This window comes from Belonocnema kinseyi, chromosome 2 (genome assembly GCF_010883055.1).
Source record: "Belonocnema kinseyi isolate 2016_QV_RU_SX_M_011 chromosome 2, B_treatae_v1, whole genome shotgun sequence".
Taxonomy (NCBI): domain Eukaryota; kingdom Metazoa; phylum Arthropoda; class Insecta; order Hymenoptera; family Cynipidae; genus Belonocnema; species Belonocnema kinseyi.
Window position 1 is genome coordinate 64,776,535 of NC_046658.1, and position 20,225 is coordinate 64,796,759.

General features: G+C 32.9%; 1 protein-coding gene across 1 annotated transcript in view; it reads left to right on the forward strand.

Moving 5' to 3' along the window:
• Window positions 1-12,770, forward strand: part of LOC117168197 (alpha-2B adrenergic receptor-like) — a 29,295-nt gene extending 16,525 nt beyond the window's left edge. Inside the window, exon 2 of the mRNA XM_033353661.1 lies at window positions 12,174-12,770. Within this exon, the coding sequence (XP_033209552.1) occupies window positions 12,174-12,770 (597 nt within the window). The remainder of the gene's footprint in view (window positions 1-12,173) is intronic.
• The last annotated feature ends 7,455 nt before the right edge of the window (window positions 12,771-20,225 follow it).

Here is a 20,225-nt window from a genome sequence, read left to right on the forward strand (position 1 = left end):
GCGCATACTTTGAATAAAATATTTGTTATCATTCTCTTGAAATAAATGTGTTTTTTTCTTGAAAAAATACCGGTTTCATATGTATACACCTGGTAAATTACCAGACAAAAGTTGTTTGCCTAAAAAGATCTATAAATTTATTATTAATTAATTTTCCATAGAACGAGTAGATTTTCTTTTAATCGTAAAACATAAGATTAAAAATTAAAAATTAACTTTTTGGAAAAAGCACGGAAAAGACGAAGGAGGGCATAGGCTCCTATATAGGATCCTATATAGGTTCCTGTATTAGACCCTATGCAGATGCGCAGTAGTTTTTATGTAATCGTAAAAAGCAACATTAAAAATTAAACAAATTATAAAAACGAGGAAATTAGATTTAGTATGATTCAATTTTTATGCATATTATGAATTGTTATGATATACATTTATTGAAATGATACATGTTTCAGAGCAGCTTAGAATACAATTTAAAGCAAAATAAGAAAAAAATATAAAAATAATCATGATAAATACAATTTGCTTTTTATTTTGCAATTTTTTAATAAATAATCCCTGATAAAAATTGAGTGCGAAGCATGAGATACGTGATGAGAATGTGTTCGTTAGAGCCGGCAGAGCTTTAACAAAAGAGAGTTCAAAATCACAAAATTACCTTTTAAATTTACCTTTGATTGTAAGAGGTCTGTGTTCGAATGCGGAAGAAATACAAAGACTAAGCGCAGAATTCGATTGCCCTCAGTCGCGTGCCGTAGGTGCGCTCAAACTCTCGCGCTAAGCTTTTTTAACGAAAGAGAATTCACAATCACAATTCACAAGTACGTTTTACGAAAGGCGGCGTGTAGGCTACGGAGTAGAGCCCAATCGATGATGGGCCGGGCGAAGGGGCTGCGCTTCTCCATGATGATCGGATGTTTCTCCTCGGGAGGGAGTGTTGAGTTGCCGAGCCTACCGCTGACTTGCAAGAGGCCGCTGTTGACAACATAGGGAGCTAGTTCTTTTAGCGCCCTATTGTGAGGAGTTCGTTCAAACTGGTGTTATAGGTGTATAACTCGAGGGTGTCCAGCTTTCAGTGAGCCAGACGGCGTTGCGTTGCTCTAACCTGTCGGGTCTTTTCCACCGCATACTGGACCAAGAAAGGCCTTGGATGTCCGTGCATCGAGTGACGATATCGACTGGGTTTCATTGGTTGAGATGTAGTGCCATTTGGCGTCGGGCATGAGATAGTGAATGTGCACAATGTGGTCTTCTACCAAGTTTTTTCCCGCTAGAGCATCGAAGTGAAGCCAATAGAGCACTACCTGTCAGTCGTCTTAAAGATGGCTTGCAGCTGCGAAACAGATGATCTCGGCTGCTAGGAGGGCGGCTGTGACCTCAAGACGAGGGATCGTCATCCGTGTAGCAGCTCTCTTCGGCGGGAGGAGGCTTCTGATGGGCGACATTTTGGTCTATGCCCAGAGTAAGTGGATCATAGCGTTTCCTACGTCGCGGTCGCTGTTTCTGGAGTACAGTGCTGCATCTGTCGCTCTATGGCTCGCATTAGAAAAGGTGTGCAGTTCGAACATACGTGACTTGTGCCGTTAGAATCCAGCCCGAGATGATGATCTTGTCCGCCTCCTTTGTCGTATCCTGGAGCGATAGCCAATTGTGGGTCCAGGGCATGGACACGCGCGTGTCCCAGTCTAGTTTGGCTCGCCACAGATCTTGGATCAGCATTTTGGCGACCACTGTTACTAGAGCGAACCAACCGGCAGGGGCAACGATTGGAGCTAATTCGGCGAGGATCATACTCTTGATGAGTTTGGGGTTACCATATGCAGGCGGAGTGGGGAATTAGAAGCAGCCCTGCGTCGAGTCTCAAGCCATTCCCAGCTCAGGGATTGGGCCATCGCTTGAGAACTTAAGCCTTGTCGGCCAAAGTCTATCCTCTAGGGCAATGTCCTTAAGTAGTTCGGGGCTGTTCGATACCAATTTCTTAAGGATGAGGCCGCCAGTTTTGAGGAGTGTGATGAGTTCGTCGCGGAGGTTACGCGTGGAATGAAGGTCGTCGCCGCCACCGAGGAAGTCGTCGACGTATAGAACCCTGTCGATGGCATCGACGGCCTCTAGCAAATTGACGCCCTCGTCCTGGCAGAGCTGCTTCTGGGTCCATCACGTCCTTAAGGCTGTATCCGCTGTTTGTTGGGCGGGAGGCATTACACACCATCCAGAGTTGGGTGCCCTCGTCGGACCGTTGCCAAATTTCGTGGAGTCAGATATAGCTTTGTGTCGCGTTGCATGCGCTGCTTCATTGTTGCCAACGCAACCTAAGCGTCGGCCAGGCTCTCCTCCAGGCGACAGGTCTCATCCGCCTTGAGAGGGACAGGCACGATGAATCGCCCATTTGGGCCACGGCTATGTCACTCGGTGTATAAGCGCTCGCACTCAGCATCTGCCCTGGACATTCGCGAGACCCTAGGTACGTCTTCCAGTGGTGTTCTATAGCTTTTTAATCGAATTGTTCCCTAAAATAGTCTCTGAAAGCGTCCAGTATCTTGTCTGGATCATATAGCTTTTCCCCAATATTATGTCTCCTGTCGACAAATTGTGTACTTTTATTTCCCTTTATTTTTTTATAAAGCAGTTTCTTGTTTCTTTCAAAATGGTTGGGTATTTTCTTCTCTTCTTCTGCTTTAATTTTATCTTTACTCTTTTTAATTAATCGTTTGAGTTTCCTCTTTTTGGGTCTGTAATCAATTATACGTCTATTTCTTTCCTCATTGCCAAGACCTGCGATATTCAAAGGTCTCATATACGCTTCTTTCTTTGCTTTTTGGGCAGCGTAAATTTCATTATACCACCATGCATCACCAGACATTCTTCCCACAACCGTGGTGCCACACACCTCGATCGCATACGTAACAATGATATCCCGGAACTTACTCTATGCCCCCTCTATATCTTTGTTGTTTATAAGCGCCTCCCAGGTTGCCTTATCTATGCTTTCAATTATCTTATTTTGGAAATCTATCCGCACATCCGGTTTTTGTATGTTCTCAATTTTGATTCGCGTTTGTTTTGTTGGTTCTCTTTTTTCCAACCCCCGACCTAAGTTAATTTTTAAGATCAGAAGACAATGTTCACTATTGCATTCAGGATCCCTCATGACCCTTGTATCTTTGAGTAACTCTCTTCGTCTTTCATCCGCAAAAACAAAGTCAATTATACTGTGGCTATTTCCTTTAGACCAGGTGTACATGTGGATCATCGTATGCCTAAACCAACTATTGGTAATATACAGACCCCTATGTAAGCATAGACCAACTAATTTATCTCCGTTATTGTTTGTTCTTGGATCCCCTAAATTACCTAGTACTCTTTCTGTACCCTGCTTTTTTTAAGGAGGCGCATATGAAGGCATATGCAATTTTATCCATGAAGTACATTATCGACTTTGTTATTACAACTACATTTATTGGTTACTATCAGCGTGGAGTCAAAAGATGAGAAGTTCACGACGATAAGTTGGTTTTATATAGTAGATATGCAAAGTATAAGATTATATTACCCTAAGCACAGATACTAACATGAAATATTTACTATCTTTTTATCACATTAGGCTTAAATATATTTTTATGTTAGACTGAAACATCCAAGATCTGAGAATCGGAGAATAAAACCCTGGTAATAAAATTATGCTTAGTAATCTTTTTAATTATAAATATTAATAATACTGTTTTCAATTGTTTGAATAGGGTAAAATGTTTAACGAAAATGTAGTTTTATCTTTGATAAATTGTTCGAAGTAATAACGCTCTGCGTTGCATACCTTTAAAGTCTACAGAAACTAATGTTTAACATCTATATGTCTGTCTCATAGTCAAATATCAAATGTATTAACCTAAAATTAATGATTAAATTACCTAAATATTATTATATAAATATATATAATATAAATATTAGTACCTAAAATATTATTATATAAAAAATTAAATTATTGATTATCATTTGTTGTTAATTTTAAATGTCGCAAATAGGAGCTTATTTTAAATCCGACCCGAAAGGCGCATTATCGACTTTGATATAGCAATTAAAGTTGTGTGATGATATCAGCCTGGAATTAAAATAACTTTTTTTAATATGCATCACTTTGCAAAGGATTATGACCTTCATAACCAATTTTAAGATAAGAAGAAATTTTTTATGGTGTATGGGTAAAGACACCAGCCAGTGAAAATGTTAGTTTTCAGGGGTACAAGATTCAGCTTTTCACTGTTGTAAACGTCTCAATCACGACTTTTTTTGTAAGTATAATTAAAGTAATTGTTTTGTTTGTTTAAAATTATTGGTTTTGTGTGTGCTTCATACAAGTGGGTGATTCATTGGTTTTGTGTGTGCTTCATACAAGTGGGTGATTCAGCAATACCTATGCACTTTTCAATAACAGTGCTTTTCCCTTATCACTTACAGGTTGGTTAGTATTATGCTAATGAATACTAAAAGCTAGTATAAAGTAGAAAGCAAATGATAAATATTATTTAATGTAATTGAAGCAAAGTTTGTTAATAGTTAACTGATTATGACATGGGGAAAACAGGATGATTCAAAGAATCAGGTTGTTTGGTGAAAATGGAAATTCATCTGCTCAAATTCTAGCAGGCGATTTGTTACTAGAACATCATTAGAAATTTCTTTTCTGACGAATTGGCGAGTCCATACTGTATCAAATAGAGGCTGTTACTATTTGATACACGCGTATGGCTATGCTCCCGGACACCCTAACCTCAAACGGATTCATTGACGCGCATCTATAACAACACACTTTTCACAGACTATTGCCATAAGAATGAACATCAAGATAGAGACAAGTTAAAAAAACATTGAAATTAACAGCAATAACGTTTTTTCGCTCCAAACATGACTGATTCTCCCTAAAATTCATTTTCCCTGATACTGTCACTGATTTGTTTTTTTATAAATTCTCTGGCCGTTTTATATTATTGCTTATAATGAAACAGTATATAAACCTTTGCTCTCCAGACACCACTCACCGGAATAAAAATTCGCTGACTGACAATTCACCTCCTTATTTTAAACGATATTTGTTTTGGCAGACGACAATTCACCAAATCACTTGTACTTACTTAGCACTCTCCCTACACATAGAACGCATTTACGGCTTAATTATGTGAGCTTAAAAAACTCTAAACTTATTATTAGGGGGAGGAGCTGGCGCAACTACCCTACTATCTTGAAAGTAGAACATATTTTCACTTCTTATTTAAATTTATATTGAATATAATATTGAAATATAGAAAGGGACCAAGCAGTCAATTATATCAAATTTCATATTTACCTTTTCATTTTTCACACGTGATTTGTTTGTTATCAAATTGATATTATATTTCAAAGCTGACTCTAAGTGAGCTCTGAAATACGACTTAGATTGATGAAAAACAGAGACAGCTGAACAAAATATGAACTGAAATGTGAAATATGAAAGCATTGACCCACCGGAAAAAAAATTAAGTTTCTTTTTTAAACAAATAAGAGAAGATTATTCAGAAAATTGGACATTTCTCATCATGAAGTCTTTGAATGGCATTCATGTACAATAATTTTTCGGCAATATTTTTACTAAAATTTGAAGATGATACTTTGGATTTTTTAAACATAGAAATAAGGAAATCACATTTTTTATATAGTATGCTCTCTTAATTTAAACCTGTGAGAAACGGGCCCCTGAATCAAATCAGTAAAAAATTGATTGATTCGAAATGCAATTTTACTGATTTAATTAGCTGGAAATAGGTCATTGATTGGAATCAATAAGGAATTTCTTTGAAAATCAGTGAGATCTCACTGCTACAAATTTAGAGAGTGGTTTTCTCTGTACTAAAAATAAACAATTCCCATAATAATTTCTCGGTAACTATTATATTATGCATTCTTCTTTAGAGAAATTTGCTTAATAACTTTATTTTTACGACTGCTTACACTTCTATAAACCTTTCTAACTTGCCTTACGTTTGGGAAATTTAAATTGATTTTTGTCAAATATCTTTAAGTTTTTAATCATTTAAACTGAATGAATAAATTATACTAAATTGTTTTAACATCTCGATGGTTATTATAGAACTTCAACAATTATTCAACAATTGGAGATATTATTATCAAAATCAAAAAACTTTTTCTAGCACTAACATTTTTGTTTGTGTTAAATAACTGTATATTTTCATGAAAGATATAAAAATATGCAGGCGTCAATAGTGTAAGTGCGATACCAAATTACAATTTCATACTCTGATTAATGATACTTAGAACGTTTGCGAATATTCCTTTTTCAAATTATGCCAAAAATACCTTTGAACTTTCTATTTTAATCGTACCTTTCTTCAGTTAACAAAATTTTTCCCAAATGAATATTTCCTATGTCAGATTTTCCGTCATTGCGGGTAAGTGTGATACGTTTAAAAAACACACAAAAATCAACATTTCACAGATTTGTGCTTTCGTGATTTTTAATGAAACATCAATTAAGTCTATACGAATGTTTATATTAAAACGTTATTCAGCAATTACTAACATGTACTTATATTTTCTTGGCAGATTCTTGTGTTTCATAATAAGAAGAAAGGCAAAAAACAGATTCATATATATGAGATTTCCTCGAGTCGCATTTTTAATTATTCGGTCATGATTCATCATTCAAAATAATAAAAATGTGATTTTTTGGAAAAAAGACGGATATTAAAGGAACATATAATACCTTCCTTCATTCATAAAAAAAATCAATGAAGGAGCTTTATTCATAAAAAATTCAATTTAAAAGACCAGATAACACAACAGAAGCAAAGACAGCTAAATAATTCTAAATCAAAACTTAAATGTTTTAAAATTTCAAATAATTTTATCTGAATAAATGAATTATACCGAGATATTCAATTTCTTTAACAAACCTTTACTTATTATAGGATTTTGGCAAGTATTAATCGATTGGAGATATTATTATGAGTAAAAAAATATTATACTAATACTACAATGTCTCATTTTCTGTGAAATAGTATTATCTGTTTATGAGATAAATGAAAGTATTAATTTTAGATGATTTATTTAATGATTTACTATTTTCAAGTGCCATACCAGGAAAAGCTAAAGGGAGTTAAAATAAGTTCATCGCCATTTTCATTAAACTATAACATGTCCATATAGCGTAATTTATTTTTTCACACAATGGTTATTACACTGATCCAATGATTCATAATTATATAAAAAAAATCTGCCGGCCACGGTTCGCTTCGCTCGCAAGTTTGAGCACGCCTAGGGCGCGCGAGTCTTGGTTCTCGCGCTTCGCGCTCGATGTTGTATTTCTCTCGCGCTACGCGCTCCGTCTTTATATTTTCGCACATTTTTGCGCAAACATTTTAAAATTAAGACTCAAAATATCCACCACTGTAATTTTGTGAACGGACCGACAACTGTAATTCTGTGATTTTGAACTCTCTTTTGTTAAAGCTCTTTTGGCTTTAACGAAGACATTCTCATCACGTATCTCGTGCTTCGCACTCAATGTTGTCCAACCTGTCAACTTTTCTACATTATACACAAAACTTTTATATTAATTATAATACATTTTTTATGTAACTCTGCCAGAGATTACTTATTAAAAAATTGCAAGATAAAAATCAAGTTGTATTTATCATGATTATTTTTGTATTTGTTTCTTATTTTGCTCTAAATTGTATTTTAAGCTGCCCTGAAACATGTATCATTTCAATAAATGTATATTATTACAATTCATAATATGCATAAAAATTGATTCATACTAATTCTTATTTCCTTATTTTCATAATTTTTTTTATTTTTAATGTTGTTTTTTACGATTAAATAAAAACTACTGCGCATCTGCATAGGGTCTAATTCAGGAACCTATATAGGGTCCTATATAGGAGCCTATGTCCTCTTTCGTTTTTTCTGTACTTTTTCCAAAAAGTTAATTTTTTAATTTTTAATCTTATGTTTTACGATTAAAAGAAAATCTACTCGTCCTATCGAAAAATAATTAATAATAAATTTATAGATCTTTTTAGGCGAACAACTTTTGTCTGGCAATTTAAGTTCATACCTTGTGTCGTTTTTTCAAACAAATTTAATACTTTTATTTAGAATCTTATTTTTTACCACTAAAACAAAAACTAACTGTCCTATTAAAAATTATAGCTCTTTTTTGGATGAACAAGTTTTATCTCATTTTTTCTGGTAGCTTATATCGAAAAGTGATTCATTAGTTTCTGAGTACTATGAAGAACCGTACATAGAATTTTTAAATCATGAAAAAATGTGGTTCCAAACATTTTTGGTACGATCAAATTTGGAATTTTCAACTTGTCGACCAAATTAAAAAAGGTTTTATTATAATCTAGTATGGCTTTCAAAAAGCAAAGTTTTTTTCTCCTGACTTTTTTTTAAATCATGGGTTGTTTGGCTTAAAATGTACATTTTAGCTTTTTTTCTTTTGAAAATGCTTTAACTCTGATCATTTTCTTTTTATAAAAAAAAATCAAAAGGATAAATTGTTTAAGTATTGAAGTACTATAAACAACCGTGCATAGAATTTTTACATCTTGAAAAAATGTGGTTTCAAAAATTTTGTGTACGATCAAATTTTGAATTTTCAACTTTTTGACAAAATTGAAAAAGTTGTTATCATAATCTTGTAGAGCTTTCAAAAAGCAAAGTTTTTTTCTCCAGACTTTTTTTCGTATCATGCGTTGTTTGGCTTAAAATATTCATTTCAGTTCGTTTTTCTGGATTTTGAAAATGCTATAACTCTAGTAATTTTTGATTTTTCAAAAAAAGTCATAAGGATAAATTGTTAAATTTTTTGAATTCTATGATAAATGGTACAGAGAATTTTTGAATTTTTAAAAGAGTGGTCATAAAAATATCCAAAATGTGCCCACTTTTTGAATTGTCATCTAAAATGGCTGGCTAACGCACTTGACCTTTAGTTAAGGACAATAAACGAGTGTACTAAAGGGCAATCTAATAAATTAATTTTTTCAAAAGTTATCGTGTTCACAGACAGACAGACCGACATACATACAGTCATACAGACATACAGACAGACACATTAGTAAAAACCTGTTTTTCGGATTTAGGGGGCCTCAAAACGTGGACATTTGATAAAAACTTGGGGGGGTCAAATTTTACACAAATCTAATACGCCTTCTCTGATGAAAATGTAAAAATAATAATTCACTCAATCGGTTGTAACTTGCTTCTCTAGAAATTTATTTTGCTTCTCTTGTAAAATGAGGTTGATTAGGCTTAGCATTTCCCGCTTTAATTATACTGATTAAATGTTCGTAATTTTTATTTGAACTAATGAATAACAATGCAAACGAAACGTAAATAAGCAATGTGCTGTGTCTTTATAGCAGGAGTTATTTTGGATGAAGCCCAAAGACTAATATGATATAATTATCTAGTAAGGGAAACAGGAAAAAGTCAAAATAAAATGTGACTTTTAACCGAAGACAATAATAAGAATGTAGAAGCATAGCTTTCAAGTTATAGAAAGCACTCATCAGGCGTCAGCCATTAGGATTATCCTGGTAGACGATCCCATTATCTATAATGGGATTGTCGACTAGAACCTAATGGATTCCATTTTCTTTTCTTCTTGTAGCGCGAGGTGGAAGATAAAGTTTCAAGACTTGGTAAATTTGTTGAGCATGCACGAGATCCGGTAAAAGATGGTGGCAGTAGATATTTATCTCCATTCGTGTATATTCGACCGTAAACACGATCTGCAAATTTTGACGCTATAAATTTACGTCAAAGTTTTCTTAAAATCTAATAAGGAAAGTTTAATAGAAATTCATGTTGAACTAAATTTTTTTAATTTCACATTCAGTTTGAATTTGAACCGTCAAAAGCATAAATGTATTTATTCGGAAAAACATACTTCGGAACGATACATAAAAGAGGGACTTTTAAGCGAGATATGAGGAAGAAAAGAACCGAATGAAGAAGCAAAGTGAAGAAAAATTAAATTGAGCAGAAACCTGGAACTAAAGTTCGGATCCAATTTTTCTGTGGTGAAACCGCTTCAATTTGGACGTCAATTTCAGTCCTTTCTATATTGCAGAAATTTATCCTTAGCGAAATTGGTTTACACACTTTTTGTTACAGACCTACAATAACTTAAGTTGAGACATAAGTTGGAAGAAACGAAAATTAAAATATGTCAGTTAAAAAAAAAAATATATTTGTTTGAAGTAAAAAATACAATTCGTCAAATTATTATGAAGTAATATTGCTTAAATGGTGGCTCAACTGCCACGTGACAAAATGAAAAAGCGCAAAAAAATTTTTCTTATTTTCAGAACTTTTCGGAACTTTAACTTGAATACGTGAAAATAAGAAAAATTTTATTCAGGTTCATACTTTATTGGTTCTTGTATGTTTTAGTTCACTCTGATTAGAACACAATTATTGTACAGATAATAACGAGCAAAATATCATTTCTTATTATTTCGACCACGATGCACAACTAGGAACCCAAACATAATCCAAAAATAAAAAACTACATTCTTACGAAGGTTAATGGTAAGCTAAAAATAAAATTAATTAATATGGGTTTATTTTGTAGCCGCTACTCTTGAATTCCTAAAAAGATTGACACGTTTCGATTAAATTCTGAAATGTGAGCTCAATTTCTCGAAAACCCCAAATTTCCCCACTTTAATTAAATAGGATTTTGAAGAGTCCGGTGGCGCGTGTTAATACTTGAATTTCGAAAAAAGTACGGATTTTATTTCTCGGGAAATGAAAACTATTGCGGAGTTCACTTGCCTTGTATAATCTACCACGGACGATTTGTGCTGTCTCTTAGAGGAAATTAGGAAATCGTATTTTTTTGAATTGTAAAAAAAAATGTCCACGAAATTATGCGTATTTGAATTTTATGCTTGTTTTTCAAAACATATCCTCTTCAAACTTCTATATCTTTCATCTTAATTAAGATATTTATCGTTACATTTCTGACTCTAATAGTTCATCGTCTTCTTTTAAAAGCCTCGCGATATTTTTTTCTATGAAGAATACCTGTTTTTCGATATCTTCCATCGTTTAAGTGCAAAATTCCAATATTATGTTTTTAGAAAAAAACATTTTCTCGGCCCCAAGAATGTTTTAAGCTGTATAAAGCTGATAGTATATCTTTTTTATAATCAGAAGCTCTAAAAAAATATGGAAAGAATATAGTTTTTTCAGAGAAAACATTTTTGATTCTTTTTTGTAAATTAGAAAGCATGAAAAAATACTTTCGGAAAAACCCCACATTTCTATTCCTTGAAATACATTTGATAAGTTTCTGCTATTTAAAGAAAGGCATCATATCAGCTTTATGCTCGCTTGATCATTTTTGAGCCCGGTAGTATTATTTCCCCTAAAAATATAATTTTGAAATATTTTTGGTAAATAAGGAAAGATATCGTCAAAGATTCAAAGTTATTTTTCATAGAACTTTTTAAAGCATGTAAATCTGTATGTTAACATTTTTTATACATATCTATCGTTGCTAGCAAGTAGAATAAAGAAATTTGATTTTTTAAGAAAAAAAATCTTCTGGTCAAAAAAGTTATTTAGCCCACATCAAATTCACAAGATGTAATTTTGTTGATTCTGAATGTTTTTTACATTCTTCGGCGGGTCACAAAAGAAGGCGGTCAAAGATATCAGAATCAGATTCGAAGAAAATACATATCGCCTAATTTCCTCAACAACAAAATGATTTCGACCCTAAGAGATTCTGCGACTTTAAGTGTAAAACCCGACTAATTAGGAGTGGAATCGGTCTATAATTTTGGTTTTATTTATAATTTTTGAAGTATGAGCAATTTTGCCAGTTTTAATATTCACATTATTTTTATTAAAAATTTAACTTTTTAATTTTATGTATGACATTTTCTTAATTGCACTTCATTAGCCATTTTTGATTTTCAAATGTTTTGTTTTTTTGTCCACCCTATTGTATACTTGTCACCCCAAAATCTAGAACGCACTAAAATGTACTATGCCAACAGAAATTACTGAGTTTAAAATATCCCAATTGAAAATTTCAGTATAAAAACATCAATTAATAATCAAAGAACATTTTTTCATTTACAACTTTGCATTTTCAACAGGTGTCTGTAGCGATGACGATGCAGAAGACGAACGTAAAATCGACCCTCTCGGTGAACGGTGAAGGTTCAGCTCAGGTGCCTTCTAGATGTCGGGCACCCAGTGTTGGCATCGATGTGGACATGGTTTCCGAATTCGACCCTTCATCATCAGACAGTGGAGTGGTTTCGAGATGCGCAGTTGTCAAGCCCTTAAAATTGCGTCTTTGCCAGCCAATCTTTGGACGAAGAATGATGGGAAAACTAAAACGGGAGCACGGGGATGTCCATGGCCGTCATCATGTGAAAGATATCGCTTCCATTGAAGCGAAACCCGTGAAGCCAAGGGATCCGGAGAGGGAAAAGAGGAGACTGGCAAGAAAAAAGGAAAAGCGAGCTACCTTAATCCTAGGTCTAATCATGGGCAGCTTTATAGCTTGCTGGCTACCATTCTTCTTCCTCTACATCGTTAAGCCACTCTTTCCCAATTTAGCCATTCCCAATGAAGCATTTGCCGTTGCCTTCTGGCTTGGCTACATGAATTCGGCACTCAACCCAGTCATATACACCGTCTTCAACAAGGACTTCCGCAGAGCCTTCCGAAGGATATTGTTTAAATGAGCCCATTCCGGTGTCTTATTGACACCTTAAGCCCCTTTAAATTATCATTTTTATGGTCCGTAAATCCTTCACCCCACAATTTCACTCGACGCTTGCATAATCAAGAGAGCCTGTATTGTCGCCTCGCTACTCGCCAAATGAGACAGTGAGCCTCCTTTCAAATATTTCAATTTAATGGACCAAAGAAGAGTATCTTCACCTAGAATCTCGGATGAGGGAGAAAATTGTTGTTTAAATGTCAGGGTGAGAAAACTCGAGAAAGAGCTTGTTTCGTAAACCAGATCATATTTTTTCACCAAGGGTAAAAGGGGGACTTTCACAACCAGTACTAACAAAATACACTAACCGCAAAGACCCCTCCGACTTAAAGCATACGATATTATTTTTAACGAATGCACGATTTAAAACCTTTTTAGTAACACAGGAATTATTTCTGCTCATACGTAGGAAATTTGGCAACTTTATTTTAATTTTATTATGAATATAGGAAAATGTGTATAATTGCGAAAACTTTTGGTACACATATAAATTGCCCACAAAAAATTTGAAAGTACCCCGCACTAAATGTACGGGAAAAGGCTTCTTGTCAAAATGACTTATTATAAATTTTTTGTGATTGCGAATCTGCAGATCAATAATTCGAAAGAAAATTGTCAGAAGAATGGACAGTTTTCACCTAAACACTTATTCAAATACCAATTTGTACATGTATTTTAATAGAAAAATTGGCCTATTATTGAAATTTTATCATTCTCAAACACTTTTTGTTAAATTTGGTTTGATGCTTTATCTTTTGTAAATGATACCTACTGAAACAAAATTGTTGCATGCATAAACTTGACAGATTTACATTTGTGTGCGTACATGATGTTTGAAGCCTTTTGTAACATGCCTTGAAGATTCAAGAAGGGAAACCGACATTTCCAAAAACCAAAACAACACGAGATTTTTCGATAAACTATTAGAATAAAAAGTGACTATATAATAAGAATAGGGAGTGTCGAAATTGAATGCAAAAAATACATAGGTTTTATATTCTATGAAATAAAGTCGTTAGATTTATTTTAAAGGGATTTTTTTAACCCTCTTGAACATGCATGTAAGAAAATTGAGATTGCCTCAAAATAAATATCATGGCACATTTCATCTTATACTATAGGGTTCGGAAATCAATTAACAATAAACTTTGGGAAAATACCCTAGAAGAAAAATTCGTTGCATTTACATTAAGGGTTGTTTTAACATCTCTGAAATACTTATGAGAGAAAATCGGTATTTTTAAACAGCTAGAAGCACGGGAGATTCTTTTATTACATTTTTGAGATTGGAAAACAATTCAGAATAAACTTCGCAAACACGCTCTAGCAGAGAAAGTCGTTCGATTCATTTTAAGGGTTGTGTTATTATTTAAATATTCAAACAAGAAAATATAAATTTCTGAACAACTAAAATCTCGGGAGATTTTTCTATGGTACTGTTGGCTTCAGAAATCACTATAATATAAATTTAAGAAACATTCCCTAGCAAAAAATTCGCTGAACTTATTTTAAGGATTTAAACATCCCTTAAAGATTCAGGAAAAAAACCGTCATATCCTAACAATTAAAATTAAGGAAGATTTCTTTTTATTTTTAAAACAATAATATCCTAGAAGGAAACGTCGTTAAATTTATATATGGGTTGTTTTAACATCCCTTAGTAATTTAAAGCAATTTCTGGCCCCAATAGTATAGTGGAAAAATATCTCTATATTTGGGTTTTTAAGAAATACACCAAACTGTTGCTTTCAGTCAAGTGTCGGGGGTTGCCTTCAAATAGCCTTGGACTGATTTCGAGAAAATTAACACGTAAACAGTGAGGGCCACCTGAACCATTTCCAATTGAAATATATATCTATATAAATAATGTCGCAACCGTTCTCGCCCTGTTCCCCTGAGCAAATGAAGGACCCAGCAGTCCTAGGAAGGCTGAGAACGGGGTGACTAAAAGCGAGAGTTTGGTATATAGATTTCCTTGTTTAAATGTTCAAGGGATGTTAAAACAAAACTTAGAATGAAACCAACGACCTTTCCTGTTAGGTGTTATTTTCCGCACTTATTTTAAGGTGATTACTGGCCTTAAAATTTTAACAAAAAAACCTCCCCTGATTTAAGCTATTAGAAAATGTGGATTTCCTGGCCTAATTCATTAAGGGATACTAAAACAATCCCTAAACGTCTTGTATACACGAAATTGTGAATCTGTCAAGTTTATGGATACAACACTTTTTTTAGAGGGTCTGATCTGCAAAATATATTGTATTTAACCAAATCTAACAAAAAGTTATTAAGAAAGATATAATTGCAATAATAGACGAATTTTTTTATTGAATTACATTTAAAAATTAGAAGTTTATCAATTGTTTTAGTGAACCTAGTCCATTTTATTATAATTTTCTTTCCAATTATTGATCTGCAGGTTCGATGTTATAGAAAAATGGTGATTAGATATTTTGCAAAAAGCCATTTTCTGTACATTTAATGTGAGGTCCTTCTTAAAATATTTAAAATAAAATATTTTGTAAATTTGTGATACATACGGAAATTCAGAGAACTGACAGGAATTTTGTGATAACTTATGGTAAATGATAGTAATTTGTCGTAATTGATCAACGACGTCACACTTTTTTCCCCTTTGACGTCAACGTGCCTGCAAAGCATTAATTTAGCCCTTCTTTATAGGCATCCGAAAGGGCTGAAATCATACATGTGTTATAAAATATTTTTTTTAATCACTCAAGGTTCCAAGAGACTTAGCATCATTAAGATTATCTTATAATAATATTTAATCATAATAATTTACACAACTATAAACAGGGCTATTGTGGTACAATTAAACTAACTTTTATTATTATTATTATTATTATTCATTTAGCCATATCCTTAAAAATGTTAATTTTAAACAAGAAGACTATTCAACAGAATATTAGCACTTACATTATTACAGTCTCATATCAGATAGATCTTTCTATTTGTCGTTGCATGGTAAATTGACTGACTTATCCATTAATATAAAACAAACATGAAATATTAAATCTAACAGTAATTAATTTAAATTTGACGCTACTTTAACAGCGCCATATTATGCCTGTTTATGTTTGTAATTAATTTGATTAATTAATTTATTAATAGCACGTAATAACAAAATATGTGACAAATGCAACATTTTGCGAAAATTATCTAAAAAAATGCAACAGACTACAAAATTATTCAAAAGCTTACAATAATAAATGTAGCATAAGACACATATTTGTAATTCCAGTTCTATACATAATGAATTAAAGAATGAAATAGATAAATTTTTGTCTAAGAGTTGATTGAAATTGCGAATTCCGAGATTCAGTATCCTCGCCGAAAAAAGGAGTGTTCTGACGAGGCGATGTACGCTGAAAATAGCAAAATATAAAAATATATATATGGGAAAAAGCCGTCGAACGGTCATTTGCGAATTTACGAATCCCATAAAGTTCTGAACGTCAATGGGCACAAAAAACAGAAACTGCGGTCCGAACGGCTCGAAGAGAAGAAAAGTTATCGAACGCGTTAGGGTTTTCGTACCTTTCTTTTCAATTTCGTGCAAGCAGTCGAGTGCAAATTTCCGCCAAAAGACCACGCAAATCCATATACCGGGAAAAGGAGGTTCGCAAAAATAACAATGAAAGCGTGATGTGAGTATCTGGAGGAAATGTTGGGAGTTGTGAGATTTTTTCATCGAAAGACAAGGGTACATCTACGTCGAGGAGTCAAAATTCTCGCAATAAAAAACATCGAAATCGCTATAATGTCCGTGTAAATAAATCATTACGAACTACAGAAAACGTCTCTCAGTGTAAGATACGAAAATCTTGTTTTGACGATTTTTAAGATTATATAGGAATGTGTATAGTGCCATTCGAAAGACGAACGGCTTCTTTGGAAATCTTAGAAGATAATTTTTATAGATGACACCAATATTTCAAGACCAATATTGAATTGCATTTTGAAAAAGTAAATTAAGTCTAATATATATAAATCGAAAAACATTAATCAGTGTTCTCGAAGTTCTAGTGAAATCCTCTTCTGCAAATTCAATATTTGTCTACCGCATTTAATGCAAAATCTACTAAAAGCTAAAACTGTGACCAATCAAATAATAAAAAACTGTTTATTATAAAGTTAGAAACATTCTAATCTGCATATTACTTTTTACAATCGAATTTTAAGGACTTCTTCTACAAATTTCCGAAGGATCCTGAACGTCTTTATGTGTACATAATGTGTAAAGAAACTTCATCGTTAAAAGTGCGACATGCCTGCGAATTATGATGTAGCCCCTTTAAAAGATGTTCCACTTGAAATTTATCTTACATTTGTTCAGTGCCCACCTGAAATTAAACATATAACAATGACACAAAATCCCTAATGTTCTGCCCCTTTCCTTTCGCCTCTTGCTCTCCATATTGCTGTCTAAAGAGAAATTACAATTTTCTCTATAAAATGGATACATTTTCTAAACATTTTATTTAAATTTCTCTAATTTAATTGAATAGTTTTTTAAACTGTCGACAATCTGCTCCAATGTACTCATAAAATAATATTTGCAACAATGACTAAAATAGTGAACTTAAGGGTGATAAAATGCACACGCAAACAGATCAAATGTAAAAATCACTGACAAATAAGATGTGCAAAAATGTTTCCTAATAAATGCGTAATTTGTAATTTGATATTTGTAATTTGTAAATAATAGATAAAATAAGATCTTATTTCACGATCGTTGTGAAGATTAATATTACTCTTTATTCCATTTTTCATCAAATTTAACGGTTGCGCACATGATTTACGTCATGGGATACATGGAACTCGAATGGTGCACGTGTTCAGAAATATAACGTTCTTGAAAGGTACGCTATATATCAATGAACTAAAAAAGCGAAGGTTACGCTTCTCTTCAACTCCTCAAAAAGGATAAGATCCCTGAATTTTTTTATCTGCATCCTTAAATAGTATCATTTGTTTCATTTGATATGTTTTCGATAGTCGCATTTTATGAATATGATCAATCTTGCTACAGAGCAATCGGTACCAACGCTATTAATAAAATTTCCAGCTATAAAAGTTTCGATCATATAATATTTTATTCAGTTAAACATCTATACCAATATAAGCGATAAATTCACAACTTTTCATTCAACGAATGAAAACTGTGTTCTTGATCGCAAGAATCATTTATAAAATTACACAATTTATGAATTGCAAACAATAAAGTGTTTCGTGTGTTAATCAGTACAAAATTTATCAATTGCAAACGGAAGCAATGACCTAGCAGAGTAAACACGTAAAAATTGCCTTTGCACGTATGAAGCCTATATAAGTACCATGCATTGGCATCTATTAAGAAGGAATTTTTCTCGTAAACGGATGAATTGATTTGGATAAAAACAATAGATGTTATAAAGGTCAATGAGACAAACTAAAAAAATTTTAAATGTTCTTTTAAATTTATAGTTTATATGCACATCTCTAATTTTATTTTTTGAAAAAATATCCTTATGTTAACCAGGTCAACATATTTCTTCCCAACTAATCGGAATGTTACATCATAATTGGTTCTTTTTTTAAATTTCCACTAAAAATTTCACCTACTTATTATGTTACAATTTTTTGTTTTTCATTCTCTCATTGGTTTTCATAACATATGATTTGTTAATTTAAATCGGTTTAGCCGTTTTCGAAAAAACCCAATTTTTTATTTTCCTTTTCTTCCTCGTAGTAAACCCTTATAAATTCATTCTAGTCGTCACAAGAGACTTCCAGAAAGACACAAACACAAATCTATGGCATTTAGTTGGTTTTGATAATAAAAAATATCATTTGAAATTTGCGTTTGCATCTGACTATACTAAAATTAAACGAATTGAGTTTATTAATTATATTTTGTTTTCTTATTAGTTATATTTGTATTATTTACTTCATTACATTCAATACATTTTATACCTAAAATATATGTTGTGAATACCAATGAGACAATTGCTGAGAAAAATCGAAAAAAATACTGAACAAAAATACAGGTAAGAATATTTTTTGAAACTTTTTAATTTATTGTCATGATTCAACACTTCGATTAATTTGGCGAAATGATATGTTGAAGAAGACAACATGAGGATATTAAAATGAATAGAAACGACAATCAAAATTCTGACAAATTTCCGTATTTTCGCTCCAAATTTTATGATTTTTTAAAAATTACTCTCACTGACCTTTACAACATCTATTTTGTTCATCAAAATCGATTGATGTGTTAATGAGAAAAATATCTTTTGAAACTTTCTCCCCACCCCCATCCCCATAACTCCGAAAAAATAAAGTTTTAAGGTTGACAAATGCAGGATTTTTTATTTACATCGTGCATATATTTGTTAACAATCAAGGCTTGATACGTGCGGAGAGAATCTTTACATGCTTACTCCAATTGGCCCTTCACGTGATGTACAAAATTTAGAATGAATAAAATAAAGCATATAATTATTTTAATTGTACAATTTCAAACATTTGAATGTTCAATTGTCCAAACTGTTATGATTGTAAGTTAGAAATAATCTGGCGAATTTTAAATGCATGTAATTCATAATTGTGGATCCTAAGTAAATAAATCAGTAATTTGGCAAATTATTTCCACTGCTATGTTCTTGCGTTCGCTCTAAATTATTTTTATCCACATATATTACAAAAGAATTCGGAACAATTTTTTACCAGATAAAGCATTGAACATGACTTAAGAACGCATTTTTAGTAACTTAATAAAAACGTGTTGAATAAAAATGATTTATCATCGTTGAAAAAGGATACACCATTTGGTAATTTAGAATATCTATAATGTTTAAAGATTTACAAAAATATTGTATAGGTATCAAAAAGAAATCTTATTCAGAAAGTGTGTTGCACTAGCCCTTTGAGAATTTGTATAATTTTTTTCAGCAGTATTTTCCTTTGCCTTGAATGATGGCTACATGGAAGGGCCATTAGTGGTCCAAGATGTTTTTCAAACGTTTATATAAAATATTGGGCGCTGCTAATAAATGGGTGTGCAAATAAAATAAAAAATGATATCTGAAGGTAAATAAGGAATGAAAACGCGCATTGCGGGGCCAGCGCACGCACCAGTGCTTATTTGGCAGGCGAGTGTCAGTTTACATATGGTTTACCCATGTACGCATTTCCACATACTGCAATCCCACGACTGCGATAAATCGATTAACATTTCCGTGTCTCTGTCTGTACCTCCAACTCTCTCATGCTCTTTCCACATCCATAGCGAGCGGCTTTATGACCGGGTCGTTCCCTCATAGCAGACGAAGCCAATATGGAATTCGCTGATAAGACAATAGCTTTTGCTCGACGGATTATATTAGCGCCAGCATAAAATCGATATAGCACA